Raw genomic sequence first — 14,355 nt, 5'->3', positions numbered from 1 at the left:
TGCTCTTTCTAGTAGTTTTACAGCCACTAGTTTAATGCATTAGTAAAGCAGTTAATTAAGTACATCTTGAAGGCATTAAATACACCACCTTTTATGCTTCCCTAGGCATCTTCAGGCAGGGAGATGTAAAGCTGCATGATGGGAGATATCTGTACTTGCATTTTCAGTCCAGATTCCGCTGCTACTTGAAGGAACATTGAAGACTGTCGGAATATTATTATATCACCTGTAAAAAGAAAAAAAATTCAGGTTAACTTCATTGTTATTTATTTATTTACTAAGTAGAATGAGATTATTTCTTTTACCTCTTAGTAGGGGAAGTCCAACTTTATCCCCTTCCGAATAAATATTACCATCGTTAGTGAATTGGTACCAGGTCTAAACAAGAGATGAATAAAGAATATTTCTTTGCATCGTTGCTGGCTGAAACATACCACTGAAAGAAAAGGGTATGAATAAAGAGTGTTACAAATTCTCACCTGATTGTTGGTGAACACCACACGCTGTAAACATGTCTGTTTAAATGCGATTTGACATGGCCGCAGCTCAATCTTTACCGTCCATTCTTTTGTCTGTGGATAAAAAGTTACAAAATACAAGAGTCTGAACTCTGTCAAATAGGCATGTGGGAGTTAGCACCTCACTGAAATTCAAATCAGAACTAACCGGAATTCCAGTAGCTCAGTCAAATTGATATAAACCTATACCTTAACAACTTTCACTCGGTCTTTGTGGTAAACCACTGTTGTTAGTATTGTTGTTCACTGTTAGTACTGTTGTTCACTCTTGCATATTGTTGTACTTGTCTGTGCATGCCTCAGCTGACTCCGCCCCTGGCTCCACCCTCATGGCTGGGTATAAAGGTCGCTGCTCAGAAGCCTCCGGCCCTTTTGGATACCAGGCAACCACAAGAGGCATGCTCTGTTCTTTGGTAATAAAAGCCTGTTTATTACTTACTCAATCTCCAGTCTTTTGTAGCAATTGATAGTGCATCAATTTTATTACCAAAGTTAAATGTTGGCTGCGGATGCTGATCAACCGATGGCGCAAAACGCTGAGCAGCAGGCGCTGCTGCGAGCCCTCAGACCAACATGCCTGGACCTAGACCCCCAAGAAGCGGGTTCGTCGACTAAATTCGCACAATGGCTGCGTTGCTTTGAGGCGTATCTGGAAGCCTCGACCGTGACTCTTGATGAAAATAAACTGAAAATCCTGGCCTCGAAGGTGAGCCACCAAGTCTATACTTTAATCCAAGATGCGACGACCTACGCGGCGGCTATCGACCTACTGAAAGGGCAGTATGCACGCCCGGTTAACACGGTCTATGCCAGGCACCTTTTAAGATCTCGCAGACAGCAGCCCGGGGAATCGGTGGAAGCCTTCCTACGGGCACTGCGGGTACTCGGACGCGGCTGCGACTGCAAGGAAGTATCGGCCGCGGCACATGCGGAGGGACTGATACGAGACGCTTTCGTTGCGGGTCTAAGGTCCGACTACTCCCGGCAGAGGCTGCTGGAGAAGGGTGAAATAGACCTGACAAAGGCAGTGTCCCTCGCGCTCTCGCTCGACGCGGCCCACAGAAATATGGACGCTTTCTCCCCTCATCGCCCCGCGCCGTGGACGCCGCAATCTTGGGCCATGGGACCGCCACCTCCGACTGCTGCAGCGATGTCCAAGGCACAAAAATGCTATTTTTGTGGCCAAGCTAAACACCCTAGAGCACGCTGCCCCGCGAAGAATGCTACCTGCTCCGGCTGCGGGAAGAAAGGTCACTACGTTAGCGCCTGCAAAGGGAAGACCGCTAACGCCAGCAGCGCTGCGTGCGAACCGTGGGCGCAGCCATCTTGTCCGCCATCTTGGGCTCCCCCAGCCGCGTGGGGATCGGGACCGTGGGCGCCGCCATTTTGTCCGCCATCTTGGACGCCTCCGACTTCAACCACGGGGGACCCGGACTCAACCACCGCCTCATCTGACGACCACATCGACTCGCTCGACCATACGCTGGCCTCCGTGACGCTGGACCAATCTCTCCCTCATCAACTGTCCAGGTCCATGATGGATATTACGGTAAACGGCCGCGCCACTACCTGCCTTTTTGACAGCGGGAGCACGGAGAGCTTTATCCACCCCGACACGGTGCGCAGTTACTCTCTCCCGGTCCTGCCGACGCGCCATCGGATCTCTTTGGCTTCCAAAGCCCAGTCAGCGGACGTCGGTGGCTACTGTGTAGTGACCCTTTCAGTAAGGGGCACAGAATACAAAAATTTTAAACTTCTGGTCCTGCCCCATCTCTGCGCTGCCGTTCTACTGGGGTTGGATTTTCAGTGCCACCTTAAGAGTGTCACATTAGCGTATGACGGACCCCTCCCCCCACTCACAGTCTGCAGCCAGCAGCTTTTAAATCGCCCGCCGTGCACCATTTGCAGCCTCTCCACCCTTAAAGTCCCCCCCCCCTCCTTGTTCGCTAACCTCACCCGCGACTGTAAGCCCATCGCTACCAAAAGCAGGCGTTACAGTGTTGGGGATAGGAGCTTCATTAAATCCGAGGTAGCGAGACTCCTGAAGGAAGGGATTATTGAAAGTAGCACCAGCCCATGGCGAGCACAAGTGGTGGTAGTGAAGACTGGCGAAAAACAGCGCCTAGTTATTGACTACAGCCAGACGATCAATCGCTACACCCAACTAGATGCATACCCACTCCCCCGCATATCTGACATGGTCAATCAGATAGCACAATACCGGGTGTTCTCGACGATTGATCTGAAGTCGGCATACCACCAGCTCCCCATCAGGGCTGAGGACCGCCAGTACACAGCTTTTGAAGCTGACGGTCGGCTCTATCACTTTCTCAGAGTTCCCTTCGGCGTCACCAACGGAGTTTCTGTCTTCCAACGGGAGATGGACCGGATGGTTGACCAGAACGCGCTCCAGGCCACTTTCCCATATCTAGACAACGTCACCATCTGCGGCCACGACCAGCAGGACCACGACGTTAATCTAGAGAAATTCCTCCGGACGGCCCAGCGGCTGAATCTCACATACAACAAAGACAAATGTATGTTTCGTACTACGCGCCTTGCTATTCTTGGCTGCGTAGTGGAGAACGGAGTCATCGGCCCAGACCCCGATAGAATGCGCCCCCTTATGGAGCTCCCCCTCCCCCACTGCCAGAAAGCACTGAAGAGATGCCTGGGGTTTTTCTCTTACTATGCGCAGTGGGTGCCCAACTATGCGGATAAAGCCCGACCCCTCATCAAGTCCGCCTCCTTCCCCCTGACAGCAGAGGCCTGTGCAGCCTTCACTCTCATAAAAGGAGACATTGCGAAGGCCACAATGCACGCTGTGGATGAGTCCCTTCCTTTTCAAGTGGAGAGCGACGCATCCGACTTTGCCCTAGCTGCAACCCTTAACCAGGCGGGGAGACCCGTGGCCTTTTTCTCAAGGACCCTCCAGGGCCCCGAGATTCGACACTCCTCTGTCGAAAAGGAGGCCCAGGCCATTGTGGAAGCCGTGCGACATTGGCGGCATTACCTGGCCGGAAAACGATTTACCCTGCTCACTGACCAGCGTTCAGTGGCTTTTATGTTTCATAATAAGCAGCGGGGCAAAATCAAGAATGACAAGATCTTAAGGTGGAGAATCGAACTCTCCACCTACAATTACGATATCTTGTACCGGCCCGGGAAACTCAATGAGCCCCCAGATGCCCTATCACGTGGTACGTGCGCCAACGCGCAGGTTGATAGGCTACAGACCCTCCACAATGACCTCTGCCACCCGGGGGTCACCAGGTTCTTCCATTTTATCAAATCCCGTAACCTGCCCTACTCCATCGAGGAGGTCAGGACCATGACCAGGAACTGCCAGATCTGTGCCGAGTGCAAGCCGCATTTTTATAGGCCAGACAGAGCGAGCCTGATCAAAGCCACGCGCCCCTTCGAGCGGCTGAGCATCGATTTTAAAGGGCCCCTCCCCTCCTCTGACCGCAATGTGTACTTCCTCAATATAATTGATGAGTACTCCCGTTTCCCGTTTGCCATCCCTTGCTCGGACATGACCAGTACCACGGTCATTAAATGTCTGAATGACCTCTTCGCCTTGTTCGGTTTCCCTAGCTATATCCATAGCGACAGGGGCTCATCTTTTATGAGCGACGAACTTCGGCAGTACCTGCTCGCGAGAGGCATTGCTACAAGCAGGACCACCAGCTACAACCCCCGGGGTAACGGCCAGGTGGAAAGGGAGAATGCGACAGTCTGGAAGGCAGTCCTTTTAAACTTAAAATCTAAGGGCCTTCCGACCTCCCGCTGGCAGGAGGTCCTCCCTGCGGCGCTCCATTCCATTCGGTCGCTGCTCTGTACACCCACCAATGCCACTCCTCACGAGAGAATGTTCTCCTTCCCCAGGAAGTCCACGTCGGGGATTTCGCTACCAACATGGCTGACTTCTCCAGGTCCCGTCCTACTGCGGAAGCACGTGAGGACCCATAAGGCGGACCCCCTGGTCGAGAGGGTGAGCCTCCTCCACGCCAACCCGCAGTATGCTTACGTGGTGTACCCGGACGGGCGGGAGGACACAGTCTCCATTCGAGACCTCGCACCTGCAGGTGCTCCTGAAACACCCTCTTCGCCACCCACCGCTACTCCTGCCTACCCCCAGGACACAGTCCCCGCACGAGACCTCGCACCTTCGGGTGCCTCTGAGAGACCACCATCGCTACCTCCCATTACCCATGCTCTGACCCCTGTAGACGGCATGCAGCAGCCCCAGGGTCCGCCACCTGCTACACCTCCTCTGAACGAGACACCGGGTTCACCGTTGGATGCTGCACCATCACCGCCGCTGCTGCGACGCTCAGGACGGCTTACAAGGCCTCCTGATAGACTTCAGTACACGAATTTTTAGTGCACTTCACCCCGCCGGACTCAATTCTAAACAAGGGGTGAATGTGGTAAACCACTGTTGTTAGTATTGTTGTTCACTGTTAGTACTGTTCACTCTTGCATATTGTTGTACTTGTCTGTGCATGCCTCAGCTGACTCCGCCCCTGGCTCCACCCTCATGGCTGGGTATAAAGGTCGCTGCTCAGAAGCCTCCGGCCCTTTTGGATACCAGGCAACCACAAGAGGCATGCTCTGTTCTTTGGTAATAAAAGCCTGTTTATTACTTACTCAATCTCCAGTCTTTTGTAGCAATTGATAGTGCATCAGTCTTATCTCCAGAGTTATAAAATGTGGTATAGAACAACAATCATTAGCATAGGAACAATTGCACTTTATAGATTTAAGTCAAAATATTAATTAAATAGAAATTACAGCATAGAAACAGGCCATTCGGCCCAACTGGTCAGTGCTGGTCCATTCGAGCCTCCTCCGCCCTACTTCATCTAACCCTGTCACCATATCCTTCTATTCCTTTCTCCCTCATGTACTTATCTAGCTTCTCCTTAAAGGCATCTATGCGATTTGCCCCAACTACTCCATGTGGCAGCACGTTCCACATTCTCACCACTCTCTGGGTAAAGAAGTTACTCCTGAATTCCTTACTGGAGTTATTAGTGACTATCTTATATTTATGACCTAGTTTTGCATTCCCTTAATTAATTGTTTTCTCCCAATGAGGTTTTCTCCAGATTATTTATGTATGAAAACACGTATACACTAAAGGGTACATTTTCTGCTGCTGTGTCCCTGGCACATGCTGGGAATTTTGCAGATCAATCACAAAATTGTGTAACCCTAGTTTGTGATTTTCTAACAGTTAAACTGAATGGGCTGGAGGTGTGCAACTTTGTGATATGTGCTCCCAGTATGCACCGGAAGTGCAAAAGTGCCAAATTTATCCCCTTTTTGTTGTTTAAAGGATATGCCAAGCTCTACCCAAAATGATCCAAATTGGGTAAAATACCATATTTACAAATAAACCCAATTTTGGCCACTTCATAGTCTCAATTTATTTTCAGTCTCTCTCCAGTAGTAAATGTAATGAAACCTCACTTACAACAACAGCGTAGTAAGAGCAATCTCCTTTCAATGTGTAATATTTATTATCGAATGTTGTAAAATGGGTTCCTTCTTCAATTTTGCATCTTCCAGGGCAGCTGATATCCGAGCATTCCCACATTCCACTCCGACACACACTAGCAAGAAAATGCAATCATTAGACAGGCAACTGAATAACTCAATAAGGTTTGACAGCTGAGTTGTTGAAAGGTGCGTGATCTGAATTGATATCATTACCATGAATGACAGGAAGTGTTTCTTATTTGTCCAGGTTCATAAATCTTTCCACCGTATTCACAAGGACATGCTGTTTTGGTGATACACTTGTCCGTGCCTCTTATGTCATCAAGGACAGTACCTGAAGCACAATAACATAAATAACAAAATGCATCTCCTCTGTTGTCCTGGCGTCATTACAACAAAGGGCAAATTTGAATGAGTTTACAATTCATCAAACCTACAAACAGATCTCTTTAAAAGAGTATTGTAGTATAAATACATCTATGGCACAAATATATAGTTTCCGAAAAGTTGGTTTTCAATAGTGTTCTTTGTAATGATATGCAGTAACATGTCATTCTAGAATGGTACACTAGGTGTAGCTGTATGTTTTAGTAGTGGGCTACATCTATATGGGTTGTCTTGTTTAACACGAGGCACTGGTTGAGAGAGTCAACATGGCTACTGTATACAAGTCAACATGGCTGAATAAATGACTAGCACAAGCTAGCTGTTCATAATAAAAACGTCTATTTATTTATGAACATAACATTCTTGTGCTAAAGTTAAATAATATTGTGCAAAGTAAAAACCTGGATTCAGGACCCTGACCCCAACACTGGATTCACTGAAATGGTTTAGTTTGAAAATACAGATTATATCCTCTTGTCCTGAGCTGTTTCCTATCAATTTCCATGGGCTTCCTTGGTTACAGTGTCCACCATGAATAATGGGCAAATCGTGTTGACACCAATGCGCTCACTATAAGTGGCGGGGGCTGTACTTTGAAGTACGTTGTTGTTATTTAGTCAAATATGGTCTATATTTTGCACAAAAACAGTAATAGCAACAGCTTAATCTGTTTTGAGTGAGGTTGCTCTTCTACCAAACCTTAACACCCACCAGAACAGACAAATGGGCCAGAGTTTAAATCAAAGCACTCCCTCAGCACCGCACCTGACTCATACATAAGAGTACCACCAAACGAATGACTGAATGTCTGTGTCTCCCATATAATTACCTTCTGGACATTCGCAGGCATTCACGCACTGATCACGTTGTTGTGTTTCTGGATCAGAGCAGGTTGGAACACACATAGCACCACATTCCTTGTAGAACTGATTTTCAGGGCAATCAGGACTTACTGAAATATAGGTTACACAGCTGTGTAAATCTCAGATTTATTCAAGAACGGAACTACAGATTTCAGTAATTTGATTAAATTTTTTCTTGTTATTTCTTACCACAACTAACTTTTGATCTCCATTCGTTCCAATGTATTCCAAAGACTTCCTCCTCATCATCACTGCAGAGAATAAAGATTTTCAATAAAATGAGTCACAGAGAAAGAGTGAAGTATTTATCTTTAAGAATTCATTACATTTCTATCATTTGTACACGATAATACTATGGGGTTGATTCAAGGGTTGTGAAAAAGGAAAATAGAATCTGCACTGATATTTTTTTTAAATAATGACATTGCACAGCTACTAGAGCTGATCCATACCACATCCAGCTTTAAGATTTCTGTGTGCCTCTGCTTGTTTGCATACCCTAGGAACACCACACTAGGTATTCTGCACAGTGGGACAGACATTTTTCCACACTATGTTATTCAAAAAGCTCTTGTTCATATTCCGCTGACAATTCCAATTCAGGGAAGCCTTTAGCTGTTTATCTAGATTATCAGAACTCAGGGCTGTAACTAACTGGAGCTTATAGTAAGTGAAGGAAATCACTGCACAATTTAAGAGATCAGCAGCTAGTGGTACCCATCAACACATGCCTATGAATTGCAAAAACAGGTGGAGAGACAAGAGACGCTGGGATTGTTCTCCTTGGAGCAGAGAAGGTTAAAGGGGAATTTAATAGAGGTGTTCAAATTTGAGAGGTTTTGACGGAGTAAATAAAGAAAAATTGTTCCCACTGGCAGGTGGGTCGGTAATCAGAGGGCACAGATTTAAGGTAATTGATAAAAGAACCAGGGGGGAGATGAGGAGAAATGTTTTTTACGCAGTGAGTTGTTATGATCTGGAATGCATTGCCTGAAAGGGTGGTGGAAGCAGATTCAATAGTAACTTGGATATATACCTGAAAAGGAAACATTTGCAGGGCAATGGGGAAAGAGTGGGAGAATTGGATATCCCTTTCAAAGAGCTGGCACTGGCACGATGGGCCGAATGGCATACTGCAGCGCTGAGAGATTCTGTGGGGATGAAATTCCCGACCTTAGCGCCACCCATTAGCACAGCGTTAAGGAAAGAAAGCGGTGGCCGCCACTCTTCCGCAAGCTGGTGGCGGGTCCCGTGGCGTCCTCCATTTTGGAAGTCCCTGTAGCGCTGGCATTCTTAGGTAGCGCCCTGCAAATAAAAATGAGGATTGGTGTCATCAGTCGGCATGCAACACCAACTTAACGTTACCACTGTGAACTTCGACACTAGCGCTGGGTCCTAAGCCTTCCAGGGAAACCTATCATGCAAGCAGATCGACAGAGGCGATGTCAGCACCTCTTAAAGGGACACACACATCTTACAGGTAAGTTTGCATTTAAACTTTTGGACTGGGTATTTTTTTGTTTTTATTGAAGTAGTGGCTCGCTGCAGTAGATGTTAAAAGTTTTTTAAGTGTGTAGAGAGTGCTGCTGGACGCTTGCAAGGCCTTGAGTGGTAAAGGAAGGCCTCTGAGAAGACAGAAAATGCTGGAAATACTCAGCAGGTCAGGCAACATCCATGGAGAGAGAAACACAATTAATTTCTCAGGTTGAGATGCTGCCTGACCAGCTGAGTATTTCCAGTATTTTATGCTGTCATTTCAAATTTACCGCATCCACTCGCAGAGGGAAGGGGAAGACACAGAAGAGGAAGAAGCAGAAGAGGAAGAAGCTGAGGAGGAGGAAGCTGAAGAGGAGGAAGCAGAAGGAAGGATGCATCCCACACATCCCCTTTCTGGCCGAGATATCCGGGATGGAATGATCTGTCTGCGGTACCAGTGACCACAGCCCCAGTTCCCCTTTCAACATTAGTCCCACACCTTACCTTCCCTCTGTTACTGACCATCACAGCGTCCTCTAGGCCACAATGCTGAAATAAAAGCCACCACAAAGCAAACTTTCCGATCCAACTTTATACATCTATCCATCCAATATGACATCAAGAAATCAACTCATCACCCTTACGCATTCCCTGAGTGAATGACTTTTGTGTGCCTTTGCCTGTCCTAGTGATGTCATGCCCCAGCAGCTGCAGCATGGCTGGTGGAAGGCTGCTGACTTTCAGTGGGGCACACTGCAAATGGCCTTGCTGGTCGACTTTGAGGAGCTGGTGGCTGGGAGTGTCAAATCAATCTTCTTCTTCACTCACCTTTCCCTCTTCTTGGCCAACCATTGGCTGGGCAGGCTGGATTTCTTGGGTGTGAAATGAGGGAGGCACAAGGGTGGAGTTGTGAGGGGAGGGCAAGAAAGCAAGAGGTACATGTGAGAAGGAGGATAATGTATAAGGATACCGGCATCTTGTATACTTTCAGCCCCACCACTGGTCAAGGGCTCAGCCATGCCCCTGCCAAGAATGGCCGGCACCGTCTTATCCAAGGGGGTGAGGTGAGGCTAGGAATGGGAGATGTTCCTCGTGATTGGTACAGATTGTTGGTAGGTGAGTGATTGTGGGGGTGAAGGTGCATAAAATAGTATGTGAGGCTAGTGGTGCAGTTGGTAGAAGACAGCTTTTGAAGTTGCATTCACTGACCTTGACCAGTGGTTTGGGCACTGGAGCCAGGTGGTGGGGGCGACACTGCTGGCAGCGACTGCCTCGGTGATATGGTCCCACATTGTTCTTTCTGGAGGGTTTCCTGGCCCCTGTGGGTAGAGGATCTCTCTTGCAGTGTTGACCCCCTGAACAAAGCTGGGATGCAGCGTGCGAGACCCTGGGTGCCCCTTCCCTGGTTTGCTGAGTCATTTGTTTTAGTGCTGAAGCATTTTTACCATCTTTTTTAGGTGCAGAAGACAATTCAGCTTTAAGAGCTGAAAACTGTCATTTGGGACTTATTTTTAATGTTATTTTTGGAGGCAGTAAGGGCTGAAAAATGCATTTTGCCACTTGATTTTAATTTTAATTTGTTGGGAATGCAGTGCCCCTTTAATTCATAGCCCTTTAAATTGCCCACAATTCATTGCGAACTCCACAGCCTCGCTCCCAGAGGCTGTAAGAAGCTGCATCGCCGCTCCCGGATGGGAACTTCAGGTCGCAGGCCTCCACTATCGCCACCAGGAGGGCGTTACACAGTAAGTTAGCGCTGTGCTACAATTCTGAATTTTTGCCCGGTAGTGCTGCGTCCATTTTCAGCGGCTGTAAACCCGATGCCGCGGTGACATCGGCAGGTTTCTGCCGAAGTCCAATTTTTTCCCCTATGATTCTAATAGTCTAGAAATTACTGTCGCCGATGTTATCACAAGAACATTTCTGCCCTATCGGCCTCCTCCTGAGGTCCCCACCATCACAGAAGCCAGTCTTCAGCCAATTCGATTCACTCCACATGATATCAAGAAACGGCTGAGCGCACTGGATACAGCAAAGGCTGTGGGACACGACAACACCCGGCTATTGTGCTGAAGACTTGGCTCCAGAACTAACTGCGCCTCTAGCAAAGCTGTTCCAGTACAGCTACAACACTGGCATCTACCCGACAAAGTGGAAAACTGCCCAGGTATGTCCTGTCCACAAAAGGCAGGACAAATCCAACCCGGCCAATTACCGCCCCATCAGTCTATTCTCAATCATCAGCAAAGTGATGGAAGGTGTCATCAACAGTGCTATCGAGCACTTACTCACCAATAACCTGCTTACCGATGCTCAGTTTGGGTTCCCCCAGGACCACTCGGCTCCCGACCTCATAACAGCCTTGGTCCAAACATGGACAAAAGATCTGAACTCCAGAGGCGAGGTAAGAGTGACTACCCTTGACATCAAGGCAACATTTGACCGAGTGTGGCATCAAGGATCCCTACTGAAGTCAATGGGAATCAGGGGGTAAACTCTCTGCTGGCTGGAGTCATACCTAGCACAAAGGAAGGTGGTTGTGGCTGTTGGAGGCCAATCATCTCGGCCCCAGGACATTGCAACAGGAGTTCCTTAGGGCAGTGTCCTAGGCCCAACCATCTTCAGTTGCTTCATCAATGACCTTCACTCCGTCATAAGGTCAGAAAAGGGGATGTTCGCTGATGGTGGCACAGTGTTCAGTTTAATTCGCAACTCCTCAGATAATGAAGCAGTTTGTGCCCGGATGCAGCAAGACCTGGACGACATTCAAATTTGGGCTGATAAGTGGCAAGTAACATTCGCATCACACAAGTGCCAGGCAATGGCCATCTCCAACAAGAGAGAGTTTAACCACCACCCCTTGACATTCAACGGCATTACCATCACCTAATCCCCCACCATCAATATCCTGGGGTTCACCATTGACCAGAAACTTAACTGGACCAGCCACATAAATACTGTGGCTACAAGAGCAGGTCAGAGGCTGAGTATTCTGCGGTGAGTTACTCATCTCCTGACTTCCCAAAACCTTTCCACCATCTACAAGGCACAAATTAGGAGTGTGATGGAATACTCTCCACTTACCTGGATGAGTGCCGCTCCAATAACACGCAAGAAGCTTGACACCATCCAGGACAAAGCAGCCCGCTTGATTGGCACCCCAACCACCGCCTTAAACATTCACTCCCTCCACCACCGGCGTACCGTGGCTGCAGTGTGTACCATCTACAAGATGCACTGCAGCAACTCACCAAGGTTTCTTCGACAGCACCTCCCAAACCGGCGACCTCTACCACCTAGAAGGACAAGGGCAGCAGGTGCATGGGAACACCACCACCTGCAATCCCCCCTCCTAGTCACACACGATCCTGACTTGGAAATCTATCGCCGTTCCTTCATCGCAGGGGATCAAAATCCTGGAACACCCTCCCTAACAGTACTTTCACCACATGGACTGCAATGGTTCAAGAAGGCAGCTCACCACCACCTTCTCAAGGGTAATTAGGAATGGGCAGTAAATGCTGGCCTTGCCAGTGATGCCCACATCCCATTACTAAATCAAAAAATTACTTTTAACACACTCGAATCAAAAAAGTACTTTTAACACACTCGAATCAAATGCCTCTCTACACTATTTTAATACATTTCAGGTTAACATCTTCATCAAAATATCGAGTGATACAATAAGAGTGCATTATTTATATGCTCGCATTACTGACATTAATTTGCAGTTTCCGATGATTTTTGTTAAAGAAACCAATTAGTGAGGCAGTGTTTATATTATTGTTGAACTAATTTTCTTCTTCTAAAAATGACTCCCTCAAGTTTACATTGAAAAAGCCTATTTCTGGGTTCAGTGGGTAATTGCGGCAGGGAGTCAGGTCTCCGTGTCCTGGCCAACACTCATCCCTCAACCAAAACACAGTAACTGTCAAACATCTGACTGCTGTTTGCGGAACCTGGCTGTGCGCGAATTGGCTGCTGTGTTTGCCGAGCGACTGAGACTGACCAAAAATAATGAATTGTCTGTGACGCACCAGGGAGACCCTGAGGATGTGAGAGGAGCTGTATAAATGCATGAGTTACCACCTTCAGAAAAGAAGGGGGGGAAAAAAGATTCACTTTCTCGTAACACTGCTGTCAAAAATCATAACAATAGAGGCAACTCTAACAACACTCTTCCAGACGTACAGCGACGCCTGTTATAACCCGTTACCACGGGTACCACTGGCACTTATTTGCCTGGCTGTCTTACTAACAGAATATTGTTTTCCTTGATGACTGCCTTTCAACAATTGTTATTTTAATTGTTTATTCACACCACCAATTAAATAATTACCTTATTACAGGTAGATTTGTACATTGCCGTGATAGTTCTTCAAATGTGGCACACGCGCACTCTTCCCTGTTTCCACAAGCACAGACATCCTTTTGGCATAATTTTAAGTACTTACTATAAAAGGTAGGGTTCTCAAAACACATGGAAAAATACATCGATATGGGGAAGTTGCAGCTCTGAAAGCAGAAAAGCACAAGAGAGAATGAGAAATCGGTGTCACATCCTTCATTCTGCGGCTCCAACACTTAGTGGCAACAAAATACCGATGTCAGGCTTACCGGTCTGTAATTCCCCGTTTTCTCTCTACCACCTTTTTTGAATAGTGGGGTAACATTAGCTACCCTCCAATCCATGGGTACTGTTCCAGATTCCATCGAATGTTGGAAGATGATCAGCAATGCATCTACTATTTTGAGGGCCACTTCCTTAAGTACCCTAGGATGTAGATTATCAGGCCCTGGGGATTTATCGGCCTTCAATCCCGTCAATTTCCCTAACACCATTTCCCTACAAATACTAATTTCTTTCAGTTCCTCCCTTTCATCAGATGCTATGTTCCCCGACATCTCTGGGAGGTTATTTGTGCCCTCCTTTGTGAAGACAGAACCAAAATATGTATTTAATTGGTCTGCCATTTCTTTGTTCCCCATTATAAATTCCCCTGATTCTGACTGCAAGGGACCTACGCTTGACTTCACCAATCTTTTTTTCTTCACATATCTATAAAAGCTTTTACAGTCAGTTTTTATGTTCCCTGCAAGCTTACTCTCATACTCTATTTTCCCCTTCTTAATTAATCCCTTTGTCCTCCTTTGTTGAATCCTAAACTGCTCCCAATCCTCAGGTTTACTGCTTTTTCTGGCCAATTTATATGTCCTCTCCTTGGATCTTATGCTATCCCTAATTTCCCTTGTTAGCCACGGTTGAGTCACCTTTTTTGTTTTATTTTTATGCCAAACTCATAGAGACCAGCCAATAGCAGTCAATGTAACGTTAAATGGAGGTTCTACTGATTTCACCAACACGTGTTCACGTATCTTTAATAGCAATGTAAAAGTATTTCACTAAATTGCAGGGTACTACATTATTATATTTTAAATACTCATATAGACCAGCCAATAGCAGTACTAGTACCCTGAAATTCGGGATGTTGATAACTCCTCCAATTGCTGAGTGCCCTGTGAGAACATTTGTTGCATAGGATTTGAAAACTAATTATCAAATATAGATGATCTCCTGCGACAGGTTAAAAAAGTGAAGGGCT

At 47.0% G+C, this 14,355-nt stretch overlaps 1 protein-coding gene across 1 annotated transcript in view; it reads right to left on the bottom strand.

The window, feature by feature from the left end:
• Positions 1-14,355, bottom strand: part of LOC147105632 (uncharacterized) — an 89,334-nt gene that overhangs the window by 54,679 nt on the left and 20,300 nt on the right. The window contains exons 6-11 of the mRNA XM_086010931.1: positions 7,466-7,527; positions 7,243-7,339; positions 6,240-6,360; positions 6,001-6,139; positions 480-572; positions 279-378 (exon numbers count right to left, since the gene is read on the bottom strand). Coding sequence (XP_085867057.1) covers positions 279-378; positions 480-572; positions 6,001-6,139; positions 6,240-6,360; positions 7,243-7,339; positions 7,466-7,527 — 612 coding nt within the window. The remainder of the gene's footprint in view (positions 1-278; positions 379-479; positions 573-6,000; positions 6,140-6,239; positions 6,361-7,242; positions 7,340-7,465; positions 7,528-14,355) is intronic.

This window comes from Somniosus microcephalus, chromosome 17, assembly GCF_052327205.1.
Source record: "Somniosus microcephalus isolate GS21.2 chromosome 17, FLI_Smic_1.0, whole genome shotgun sequence".
In the NCBI taxonomy this organism is placed as follows: Eukaryota; Metazoa; Chordata; class Chondrichthyes; order Squaliformes; family Somniosidae; genus Somniosus; species Somniosus microcephalus.
Note: the sequence above shows the minus strand (reverse complement) of the source record. Positions and strands in the feature narration are given on the sequence as shown.